General features: G+C 41.7%; 1 protein-coding gene across 1 annotated transcript in view; it reads right to left on the bottom strand.

Moving 5' to 3' along the window:
• Positions 1–13,291, bottom strand: part of FBN1 (fibrillin 1) — a 141,673-nt gene that overhangs the window by 31,117 nt on the left and 97,265 nt on the right. Inside the window, exons 33-38 of the mRNA XM_088540325.1 lie at positions 6,327–6,449; positions 5,675–5,797; positions 3,344–3,469; positions 1,777–1,899; positions 1,059–1,181; positions 32–196 (exon numbers count right to left, since the gene is read on the bottom strand). Of these exons, the coding sequence (XP_088396451.1) occupies positions 32–196; positions 1,059–1,181; positions 1,777–1,899; positions 3,344–3,469; positions 5,675–5,797; positions 6,327–6,449 (783 nt within the window). The remainder of the gene's footprint in view (positions 1–31; positions 197–1,058; positions 1,182–1,776; positions 1,900–3,343; positions 3,470–5,674; positions 5,798–6,326; positions 6,450–13,291) is intronic.

Genomic DNA, 13,291 nt, shown 5'->3' with positions numbered 1-13,291 from the left:
TGTCATGAGCAGTCCAGGAAAATCGACTTACTTGAGTTCACAGCTGGGCAATGTTCACAGGGAACCCCCCAAGCTTTACCAAGGGAGCAACAACAAGAAGCCTTGGAAACACCCACTCCAATCTCATTGCTGCAGAAGGTGCCACCGTTATCTCCACGCGTTTTAACATCCAAGTAACAGTTGCCAGATCTTGTATCTGTTCAAATTGCAAATAATGTCAAACACCATACAAAATAAAACACGGGACACCACACTGTCTCAGGATGAGGAATACACTCTAACTGCTTTCATTGCTCATTGAGCAGCCTAGCAAAGCAACTTGCTTAGTCAAAGAAAACAAAACTTTTCCCCCTCAGACAGAATAGTAGGCCATCCCTCGGCTTAGTTGGACTGCTCACTGACTAGGGAACACACGCAGCATCACCAAGAGCTGTACAGTCAGGTCTTATCTCATTTTGATACATATTCTCATCCACGTTTGCATTTCCTTTCAGTTCCAGAAAGTCGTTTTCCCCTTTCCTTGATATTAACAAGCACTATGTATGAAAATATATACTGCATGTTAAAAATTTTTATTAACTTTTGATTTTGTGGGGTGTTTTTGCACCTACAAATGAGAGCCAAAAGCCAGAGAAGCACCGAGCAACCTGAACCTAACACTTACAACAGCATTTCCATGGGTCATGGAGGCTGTACCTAGCCAAGCAACACTCAGCGCTCCAAGGCTGTGGGTGGCTTTATGCCACAGCTTCATTTGCCTGCCATCTTGGGACCAGCTGGATTTTGGGGTTAAGCTTGTTGAAATTTAAAATTGTGTCATGCCTGCTCTAAATTGTGGACAGCTGTAATAAGCCCCACAGGGTTGGTCCTGGCAGCTGGTAATTGCTGAAATACTATATTACATTGAACACATTCCCACTGCACTATTACAATTTCTAAGCCAAGGGCATTGGGGTGGGAGCCCTTATGCATGACCTGTGATTTTACCCCCAAACAGTTAGCACTGCAGCCCCTTTATGCAACTTCACTTGTAAACAGCACAAGGAATGATCCCTTACCAACACATCCAACTCGGGTGGGATTCAGCTCAAAATCAGGAGGGCACTCACAGGTGTAACTACCAGCAGTGTTGACACATGTGCCACTAATGCAGGTTGTGGGATCTGCACATTCATTAACATCTGCAAGAAAAAACAACAGGTTGTAAGCAAATAGTGTAACAGTTCAAACTATCAATACATCAGGTATAGTACACTGACCATCACAAATCCATTAGTTATCAGATACTGTTGTCCAGGAACCTCTAAAAAGCACATGCACAGTTTAGAAGCTGAACACTTGTATAAGACAAATTTATCAGTTCATGTAGAAAAAAAATATTTTTATTGGAAAACCACTTAGAAGTATTCAAAAATTAAGTGAAAAATACATTACAATTTCATAATTTACCATGCATTACTGTGAACAAGAACCACAGGGCATTTCTGCCTGAGAGATAGGACAGATACAAATGTTATCCCTGCTGTACATTCCCCCTTCTCTTAATCCACTGAAATACCAAAGTTCACAAAATTCACTTCTACGAAAGTGTAGAGAAGGCCACCAGTATCCATTTGAGTTCAAGCTCTGCTGATTCTTCTCTGTGTTATACAGTGGGGAAGTATGAATTTTCCTATAAAATCACTCTGATTTGTATAGCCTTGTTAAAGAATTTCCAGGTATTTGATCATGATACTAACAGAAAATAAGAAGTGTCATGTTCAAAATTATCTTTACCTGTGCAGTTACCACCACTTCTGTCCAACTCATAACCTACTTCACAATCGCATCGGAAAAGACCAGGCAGGTTGCGACAAGTACCGTAGACACAGATGTTAGGAAGTGAACACTCATCAATATCTGATGGGAAGAAAAAAACAGGTGGAAAAAAACATGAGGCTACCATATCTTTTAAACTATATATAAAGAACTGTAGAAAGGTTCAACAAACCTGGATCTGAAAGCCAATTGCTCCTGCACACCATGTAACACTGGAGAAAAAATGGTGTGCGAGATCTACACTTGGGCCTAATCTGCAGAAAGGTGGTCTTAAGCAAAGCAAAAGTTGATGCAGAGAGGTGAATTTAACTCTCATCTTCAGATTTTTGCAAATTAAGATCTTAAGTTTGGCAGCTAACATCTGTGGCTTTTTGTCTGAATCACTGTATCTGATTCAATCCATTTTGACTGCTCTATGTGCTACATAAAGAATGACTGATTTAATACAAATAAAAGAGAGTGTATGTTTACCAAGGACCTTAAAATACTACATTTAGAGTGCACATCTGAGACATCAAGGAAAATGTTTTAGCAACAGGAGCTAGGCTCTGGATAAGCTATGTAAAGATAGCTTAAAGGTTATACTGTTTAAAGTAAATTGTTTCATGACATTATGAAACTTAACGTTTTAGTTTACACGAAGAATTCACTCTTCTAATTTATTTCTCTTTGTAAGTTTCTAAAAAAAAAAAAAAGCCATACAGAACACTTTCCAGGGCAAAAAGTCTATTTATAGTGATGTACTTACGAACTCTATCAAGTATCTGCTCCTATGAGTTAATAGTATGTCACTTGATATGGGTGCTTCTTCCTGACTAAGCTATAAAGCTGCACAAATGCTGCAATCAAATTTATAACCTCTGCACGTTCACAGCATCTTTACCATTTGATTTTTGCATAAGCAAAGCTCTAATGAAGGACTGACAACTTGCTTTCAAAACTAAACAAAGAATCCTGGATTTTTGTTTTGTGTGTAGCTTTCTAAACTTTCTACAGGGCTTCAAATATTGATTTTGAACTTCACAAACACCCTCAAAGCAGGTTTACTGCATTAGTTACCTAAGCAGAATTTTTTCAGCAGCTTTTGACTTCGAGCCAAAGCCTGCAGACATCAGTGGGAGTCCCTTCATTTATTATAACAGTGAGGATCAGGTGTCTTTCTGCATACAAGCCTCTTTCCACATATATCAAAGTAATGACTTTTTCTATTTAAGTGATATGACTAAAAGGATGAACTGGCAACAAACTGGACAAGACGAAATGGTAGTTCAAAATGCCATTTAGATTGCCAATCTGACCCACAAATAAGACGTGATGAGATACTCTCCAAAATATTTCTCTCTTTCTATAGGAGATCCCAAATAAATCCTAGTGCCCAGATGCACAAAAATGAAAAAAATATTATTGGCAATTTTCTTGGAGTTTTCAATACAACCACATTTGTAATGAACTGCACTATTTTCAAAAGTAAAACATTATTAAGGCAGAATTTGCTGTGTGTTGCTCAAAGCTTACAGAGAATTACCTTCACATGCTTTCCCATCTGTACTTGGCAAAAATCCCATATCACATTCACAGCGATATCCTCCAGGGGCATTGAGGCATTGCCCGTTTTCACAGAGGTTCAAGTTTTCTGAGCATTCGTCGAGGTCTGCAAAAGGAAGAGAAGATACAAGTTTAGTTACAGTAAACATGTTTTCCTCATCAACACTTGGTGCAGCTGAAGTACACAGTGCTCCAAGGTTTTAATTATTCCATTAGCAGTGAACACTTGCAAAAGAAACTGCAAGCTGCTTATGCATACAGCCCAACTTATGCAACAGTGTAGACTATTTTCTACACATTGAAAACACAACTGCTAATCAAAAAGAAAATCAGTGAATACAGACTGCAAATGTAGCTACAGTTAGTAACAACTGAAGGTAGCACTTGGGGTCAAATTTAAGCTCCGAGTACGTGAATTTTATTATCACTATTGTTCCTATTACAGCAAAGTCCAGAAGCAGCATTTTAAACAAGGGTTTTCTGTGCAGTTAGCAAACACATGTTTATAGGCAGTCTCCATGCCAGAGAAAATACTGACAAAAAGTGGCAGCAAGGTGAAAATAACTCGATCAAAATTAAATCGAAGGTTAACAGCTGATGAGAACAACAGCCTTGCTACTGAACTGAGCTGCCCTCCAGACAGATCCTGGCCCTTATTCTCCAGCCGATACTTTATACAACACAGAGCAGAGTCTGGCTGGCAGTGTGAGCTTGTAAAAGGCCATGACTGGAAAGCAAAGCTAGTACCCACCAGGGTCAGTGTTGCATGCTTTGGCAGGTTTACATAATGCTTGCAAGTCCAAGTTTGAGTTCTAGCTACCTCTTGAATTCAGGAGCAATAAGCACTCCAAACAATTAAAAAATAATGCAGAAACTTAGAAGTGCTTCATTTGAAAGACAGAGTTGCTAGATTCCTGCAAATCATTGTATGGGAAATGAACAGAAAGGCTTGCAGTTTGTGAAGGCTACTAAAACAGCTGAATTTGATTCAAGAGTAAATTACACAGAGAGAATTAACCAGAGCCCCAGTGCCCATTTATAAACTGGAATAACTCAAGTTCAGCCTTAAACCTGCTGAGCCAGATTCCCAGATGCCATAAAATTGCTCTGGCAGATGGAGTGCTGCTGATTTGCACCAGCTGAAAACCTGGCCCAGCAGCTGCCTATCTTATGGCCTTACTCCCAACAAGGTCACCTTCCATGTGTAGCCTCAACAGCAACACCAAAATTCTTCGTGTTATTGCAGTGTTCCTGATGGCTAAGCCCACATGAGCTAATCCATTCTTCAGAGCAGAGGGCTGAAGTGTGGGTGGAAGCACCTCTCGAGAGAGGTTTTATAATCACACTTTCAGTTCATAGGATTATTTTTCAGAAGCAACTACCAGTGTTTCACATGTCAGCACTGCATCCCGACACGGTGTTTCTGGACGAGGCAGTGAAGAGGGCAGACAGGCATAGTCACTCATGTATTTTTTAGACAATTTTACAAAGTAGTTTTAATATTTTGGTACAGTATTAATAGTATTATAGTGTGTGTATACATATAGTGTATATTATAGTATAATATAGTATTAATTTTAATACTGTTATAGTATAGTATAGGTTATAACAACTTATATTATACTAATGTGGACCGTTAACAAGTTGATTTATTAATCAGCTTTATTACACCACAAACTGTTGTATTATTGTTTGCCACCCACTCCTCCTACACTGAGCTTCAATGAGCTCAATGCTCATCAAAAACTTGCATTTTAACCAGAGCAAAAAAGTGACCATTTTAGACTAGGAAAAACAGACAATATTTTCTTTCAAGTTATGGCAATTAATGTGAAATAGAAGAACTTGGAAGACAACATATTAGAGAATAACTTTGTGAGAAGGCTTCAAGATTTTTGGGGGGAATAAATTATAGCCTAAGTGAGGTTGTAAAGGACCTCTGTAAGTCACTGGTCCAGCTCCTGCTCAAAGCAAGGCTAACTTCAAAATTAGATCGGATGGCTCACAGCCTCGGTCACCTGGTTTCTCAATACTTCTCAGGATTCAGGTTTTACATCCTCTTTGGGCACCTGCTGCAGAGACTAAACACTCTCTGAAATAGCAGCCAATATTGAGGAGCACTAGACCTACAGGTACGCAGTTTTAATCTTGTATTTGATTCACACTTTATATTCCATCTCTAAAGGAATTCTGAGCACAAAATCACAAAATATGCATTATAGACATTAATGCATTGATACTCGTGTTAAATTTGTAATATTTTTAAGTTTATCTGCCAGCTGAGTATCCAAGCACTCTTAAGAAAGCTCACCTGTACAAGTGAAGCCATCCCCAGTATAACCTTCCTTACACAGGCAGCGGTAAGAGCCCATCGTATTCTTGCAGTCAGCATGTGGGCTGCACATGTGCGTTCCATTGGAGCACTCATCCAGATCTTTCAAACAAAACAAAAAACATTACTTAAAAAAATCCATACCATTAATGCAAACTTTAAATAGCGTATAGCACACAGAAGCTCTACTTTATTAAATAATCTCCTATAATAAAACCCAAACATACATGGGGTCATCTGCCTGGAAAAGCAGGCACAGCTTATTTTCAAGCTAGCAGAGCTGCCTGACAAGGTAACTGTGAATGTGGAAGCTACAGGGTGCTCACAAGGCTAAATCATTTTCTTGAGGAGTACCAAGAGACCTCTCCCCACCTCCCAGACCCCCCATCTCAGGCACATACTCTCCCTTTCCACAGCCTAGTCCATTTCTACCTTCTCACACTATCATCACATAACGCTGATTTCACAGCATTGTAGAGAATTTGTTGTCCAACATACAATTAAACTGATCTGACAGGCATAACCACCATTTGTCATCTCAGTTTGTAGGTCTAGTATTGATTTTTCAAAACTGCTGGGACCCAGTTTTGGTCAGACCTTATAAATACATATTATTGTGCGTGTTGCTCACCTGTGCACTTGATGCCATTTCCAATCCATCCAGGACTACAGCTACATTTGAAACTTCCTGCTGTGTTTGTGCATATGGCATGTCTATCACAGTTATGGGCTCCAATTTCACACTCATTGATATCTGCAAAAACACAGATACATTTGAAGAGCTTATGGATCAAACTTTCTCCTATCCAGATAATGGATACAGGAATTTCTCAGTAAAGACAATATGAACATGAAAGCAAGTCTGCATTTATTTATAACACGGCAGTTACAAAAGAAGCAGAAGAGAAACAAAATCACAATGAAGAAAAGCAAGCATTTTACATTTACATACCTCAGACATGCCCTGGCCTACTATCTGTTTTTCTGATAGGTACATAATGCAAGACTGCCACTGCAGCTCACCCCAAAACGCTGGCAACTTTTATAATGGCAAGAGGAAACTAATCACTTACAGTTTCTCTTTTTCTTTTTTCTTTTAATTGGTGCGCTCAGAACAAGCATGAAGGCCCAGCCTTCGGGACCAGCATCCACAAGGATTCCTGCAGCAGCTGCTCAGCGTCCTGGGATGTATGTTTTCCGGGCAGTTTTGCAGTCAGGTGTGGACCAGATTTGATGACTAAGAGCTGGTGTGAGGACCTTGCCATCCTTACAACAGAGTGACACCACTATCATTTAACTGGCTTGTATCTTGAACGTATCTTACCACATCTAAGGGACAGAAGGCAACTTTCCTTTTTGCCTATCCTGAAGCCCACACTGAGGACTCGGGTTGCTCTGCAGTGCGTGGTTTGCGGAGAGATCCTGGAAGTGACTCTGCTCGCTAGGGACTCCTGGAACGCTGAGCTCCTCATCTGCCACAGTACTAGCAAGGATTTGGGTGAATATCTTTGCAAAAACCTGCAAACTCCTCCTAGATTTGTCTCCAAGCAGTTAAAGCTTGGTTCTGCTTGGCCAGAGATGGTGAAGAAGGTGGAGGTGGTTGTACCACTTTATTTAATGTGATGGCTGATAAAAGCCAAGCTTATCAGGCATGCAATTTAAGAACTTAGGAAACCTAAACACAGTGGAAAAAACTCATCAGCCTAGAAGATAACAGGCAGCAAGTAATCCGGTCTTCAGCATAAGCACTCTTGCCAACATTTGTAATTTTCACCTTATTTTGATTCTCAAACAATGTCAAAATGTTTGGACAGGGGAAAAGAAAAAAAACAAAAAAAAACTTGAACGCCACCTTTCTGTTATTAATGCTTCACATAAGCACTTGAAGAATATATAAATGGACAAGGATTTCATAACTTACTAGTGGTAACTAAAACAAAACCTGCAGGATTTATCTTACACAGCTGAGCTGTGGATTTTACGGTGCCTTCTGTAACGCAGCTCTCTCTAAATGTGCTTTGGTTTTACTTCCAGGAAGGATGTAAACTATCTAGAATTCACATCAAACCACTCAGTATTTCTGTCACCTTTCTCAGCCCTCCCTGAGCTTCCCTCAGTCTTTGCTGTTATATTAGGGCAAGGGACAGGAGTGACGGAGGGAAATGCCCAGGTAACAGTCCAGCTGTTTCCTTCGTGACCCTTCCCTAGGCCCCTTTTTAGGCATAAGGCCATATACATACATGCCCTGTATATTTTGTCGCTTCACAAAGACAGCATGCAACCCTGAGAAGCAGATAACATACATCTGTCACCCTCAAATAAAGTTCTCAAATTCAGTTACTGCTCAAACACACTGGTGTTTTTTTTTTTTTTTCTTTTTTTTTAAGTCTCTGCAGTGCAATTGCATCCAATCTTACTTTTCTGGTTTTCTTTCTAAACGAGACATGACTCTGAATCAGAAGTCCAGACATGAATATTTCCATAATTTTAATGCTAAAGTCTAGATACGATCTAAATCTGGCAGCTGGAATCTACTATTAATAATGCAGGCTGCACCACCAATCCCCCAAACATGCAAATGGACACTTCCTTTTTAAAACTTAAAAAAAGGGGTCAAGAGCAGATAATCTCAGTGTATATTTGCCTTTAGCATATGCAGTAACTCTTAAGCCGATTACATGACCCTAAACAGGAAACTAGTGTCTGTTAAAAATCTTAAGGGTGGTCAGAAAAAAACTCATTTTGGCTTGGGTGGAAGAGAAAGACTAGAAGGAATTTCTGGAGGTCAGTCACAGTATACATTGACATAAAACGCCCAGGCAAACATTGTATATTTTAAACTTTGCATGCTTTTAGAAAACAAACTCTTAAACTACTGCTAACATTAAGTTTGCGGTGTGTTTGCTTATTTGGTGCTTTGAAACCTTCAAACAGCCGCATGCTTCCTTAGACCGTCTGGAGCACAACAAAGCAACACAAAGCCATCATCAGCTCAGATACCTTTTGCCAAGAATTCTAGCCACCAGCAAACACAAACAGAAACTTGCATGCAGCAGCTACGCGCAGTGAGGTCACATGCAGACCAAGTTCTCAGGCACTCCTGAAAACAACTCTCAGCTCTACGCGAGCGTAGCCCGGCTCGCAGTGCCCCCGCCGATGCCGCTGGGAGAGGAGCATCGCGGGGACAGAGGAGCCGCGTGTTCTCACGGCGTGCGGGCCGAGCGCGTCCCCCGCGGCGGCCGCCTGTGCCTCCCGCTGGCGCGCGCCGTGAGAGCCCCAGCTCCTCTGCGGGATGAACGCTGCGAGCACAAATCTGTGTCAGAGCAGGGGTATTTAGAACGGGATCAACTTTCTCGGATATCATCCACCAAAATACCATTCCACTTGCTTTGAACAAAATCCTGAAATCCTTTGCAGCTTTTATACGGAGAAAAAAAGAAATCAATAGATTTCAGTGCTTTTTGCCTGGGTAGAGATCAAGAAGGGAATGCAAAATGTGTTTCCTAATACCATCTATGCTTACAGGGATGTTGCAGGGCTTACTCCACTGCTGCATGTGAAGTGCTTTCAGATACCCTGATGAAAGCTGATTGAGGCATATAAAACACCATCACCAGCTTCAACCCATACTTTACTTATTTTCAAAGCTATCTGCACTTAACTCAGATTCTGTTTTGCTATAATCCCTATTCTCTCCTTTCATCATATAGCTGAGTTATAAGCCTAAATTTATTACATTGCAATTATTTCCAAGGCAAAAGAAATCTCAGACCAAACACGGTCCTGCGTAAACGGGGCAGTGAAATCAGGGGAATTTATGCCTGCTTAAACTGGAGCTTAATACGGATTTATGTTGCCATAAGTATTGAATTATGACTTCACAGAAAGAAACAAAAAGGAGAAGCTGAGCTCTGCAGGGAAATTAATTCAACATAAATATCTTTAAAAAGAGCAAGAGTCCAGACTGTGCTGTCTGCATGGCAGTACAAATGGTACTGCTGCTTCAAACAGCTCTCTCTGTTGCCACGCAGTGGCTTGAGCAGCCCAAGTAAAGGTATCGCGACGCAGAGCGCACGCAGGATGACGCCGCCACACAAACCAGGGTTTCGCACCACAACGGCCTATTCCCATTGACTTTGGGGGGATTTTCATTAAAGAGCAAAGGAGTGAGTCACTGATTTATATCAATCTTCCCCCTTCTGCCTCAACTATGAGGCTGTGACAAGCCAAGGAAAATAAAGACATTCCAGTGTGAGACTGACACTGCATCCTCAGCTGGTTGCATGGTGCCCCAGTCCTGCTGCACACATGTTCTCAGCTCTGTAATTGCACAATTCCCATTAATACTAAGGGAGTTGTCTGCCTCCAACAGATGAGAATACGCGTGATAAATAATATGCAGATCTGACATCATGACAATTCCAAGCGCTATGGGAAAAAAACTGTCAGTCACCACAGCTTCTTGGCTCCTTCTGTTCTCTTCTCTGGACAAACACTTTTTTCTCTCAAGCCTTTGGCAATTAACAAAGCATCTCTCACATTAACCACAAAGGTACAAATTTTTAGAGCTGTGATGTGCAGCAAAGACAGGTACTTTATATACACCTATGAGGGTGGCACTGTGCCTGCACAGCGGGCAACCGGATAGAAGAAATACCAGGATCTGCAGAGGGAATCCCCACGCAGTCTGTAGGCATGTCATTAAAAATCAACCAGAGAACAGCACAGGGATAAGTCACTGTATCTTTGCCTACACTGTGAGAACATCCAAATCATTCCCCTGCATTTGAGCAGAAAGAGTGAACAATAGCCCAAAAAAATTCACGCATTCAGCACATGCCATGGAGGCCTCAGGGTACTCTCTGTACTACTATTTGCTATTAAGTTCCACTGGGGCTTGGATAGCCCATAAGGATGCTAGTCAGGGTGTGAATTTAACTCAGGCTGCCTCTAAATCACTACTCCTGGTCAGGAATGATGCAAATCCGCTCAGCATTTGCCATTTTGTTAAAGTTTGTTTGGGTGTGTTCTGCATTATCTGTGAGTTCTGTCAGCTGGAGGAGCTGCTGGCATTTCGAGGCTGTGCCTGGTTCCCTCAGGGCTGGTCACCTGCTGCAAATCCCACGGTGTTTACTTCTCTCAGTCACTCCAGGGAAGTACAAGCAAACAACAGGAGGAAATGTTTCATAGAAGGGAGAAGGCTGAACTTCAACTTAGTGCTCATCCAGATAGAAAAATATGTGGAAAGATTCTCTTATTCTGAGTTCCATATCTGTAAAATTGTTTTCTCTTTTGCACTCATGCTTGGATTTTATTCACCATACTACACTGGAAGCGTATCTCAGAGTTTCACATGGGGCAAACATCAATTCTTTGCCTGATATCCATGCTTACAGCATCGGCCTGGGGCGCAGCATGTTATTGCTGGACAGATGCCTACTCGCAAGGCGCTCCTTCTGTAATACCCCCTTTTGGCAGGCAGCATCTTAATGTTACTATCTTTTGGTATTTGGCCTGAGAGAGCCAGCTCCCAATTTCATAAGGGGAAATATATTTGTTGCACTGATACCAGAACTCTCTCGTGCCCTCAGACTGAGGCACAGTGTATTATTAATGGCCAGAAGCCAAAGGCAGTGGGGAGAGAGGCAAGCTTTGAAACAAGGTCCGTCGTGCAAACCTCAAAATTCTGGGTGTACATGACACGGCCCAGCTCGTCCTCCTGCCGCACCAGCCTCCTTCCCAATCCTTCTGCTTCCAGCCATGTGAGTACTTAGCAATGAGCACTCACTATTCCCCTCTCTACAATCACCACCATTATGGGGGCAGCATTTTGGTCTTTGACCCCATGGCCCCAGCAGGGCCCCCGCAGGACACCTTGCATCAGCTCCCTGAGGCACTGGGAAGAAGCCCAGCTGACTTTGGGAACAGATCTATTTTTGATACAATGAAAACGAAGCAACTTCTGCCCCAAAGTTCACCTCACATCCAACAGGAATGATCCAGGAGGGCTGCACGCACAGCGCTAACTGGCAAGGATGCATGGGGAAGGTCAGAGCAGAATTTGTTCCTCTGCAAAAACATTAGAGCTAGTAAAGCTATGGCTCTGTGTCAGCAGTGAAATATTGCAAATTTACAGGCAATACTCCAGAGTGGTGATGAATCACAATACACAAATGCAAGTGCCAATAGAGGATTTTGTTTCTGCACTAATACGTCTATACTTTATTGACAGAAAAAGCAGAAACAACATTTATCATAAAGCTGGGCAATCTGGAACTAGGATAGGGGAAAACACTGCAATCTTTTCTCTAGTGGCTACATGCCATTGCCTGCATACAAAAGTCTAAAATGAACTGCCCTCAGTCAGTCCTGCAGAAGTTTACTCTGTGAATGGAAATTAAACCATTTGTAGAAAGTTGCCTAGGAAACCTGCATCTACAATGTGTATTTTTGCATAAAGCATTTTTAAAATTTATTTTTGTTACTAAATTCTATCCACATTCTTACAGAGAACCAGGGTGGGGGGAAACTAACATCTGTGTGGGATGGGAATGCAAGTCAGTGGGTGGATTCTGAATACTGTTAAATGATTGGGGAAAAAAAAAAACATGTTTATTTGTTAAAATGGAAACAATCAGTAATGACAACGGAGCTGAAATATTTAGACAAAACTGTAATGGAACCCAGAGGACGTTATTTAGTTGTTCTCATGGAACAGAGAACCTCCCATTCAAAGCGTTGTAGACATTTTTGTAATATTTTTTCTATCACGAGCTTCTAAAACCAGTGGATGTTTTTGATCTGTAGGACAGGAATTGCACCCTAGGATCAAGGTGCTATTGGTAGGGCCCCTTCAGAAGAACAGGGCTGAAGGATGCTCTCATGGGTCTCCATTACCTGGGCCTGGGAACTTTGGCTGTGGCAGTAAGGCTGGGCAAAAATGAGGCAGGAATTCAAATGACCAGTAGGTCATATGTTTTTAAAATCCAGAATGCAACAATCTGCAAACTGCAGCCACAGTGGAAACTCCATCTTATACTTGGGTGCCACACAGATTCTTCAGCATGAAACCAAGCTATGAAGCCTTTGCTCTGCTCCCTTCCTTTTCTGAAGAGTTGCTTAAAGCCAAATGATTTTGGTAATTTGAGTGTGGCCCCATTTCAGCTGCTTCAGCACAACTGAAACTTGACCTTTTTATTTTGAACTACCAGCTCTTTTCAAATAGCACTCTCCTCTACAGCATTTGCTGTGACTAAGATGTGTCCTGGCGGTTTTAGGAGCAACTGTGGCCTCTGGTGAGCGTCATCCTCTCTGTGACACCTGCATATAGGCAGGAAGAGCAGAAGCTGGGCTGAGTACAAGACAACGATGGTGGCGGGAAGAGCACACAAGGCAGGCAGTGCCTGTCCTCAGGACTGGGTTGGACTTCATAAGGCAATAAGGAGGGAGAAATGCTGCCAGAATGGTGGCTATTTCCAGACACTTTCCCAGAACCATACCTCCAATTCCATCTTTGTCTCCAAGTCTTTTTTATTTTTTTAACCTGTTGTCTTGTAGTAATTGCTTCACATTTCTTGACTATCACTTATTACACTG

This window comes from Tinamus guttatus, unplaced genomic scaffold, assembly GCF_059628265.1.
Source record: "Tinamus guttatus ecotype Peru unplaced genomic scaffold, ASM5962826v1 Tinamus_guttatus_pri_ptg000004l, whole genome shotgun sequence".
Classification (NCBI taxonomy): Eukaryota; Metazoa; Chordata; class Aves; order Tinamiformes; family Tinamidae; genus Tinamus; species Tinamus guttatus.
Note: the sequence above shows the minus strand (reverse complement) of the source record. Positions and strands in the feature narration are given on the sequence as shown.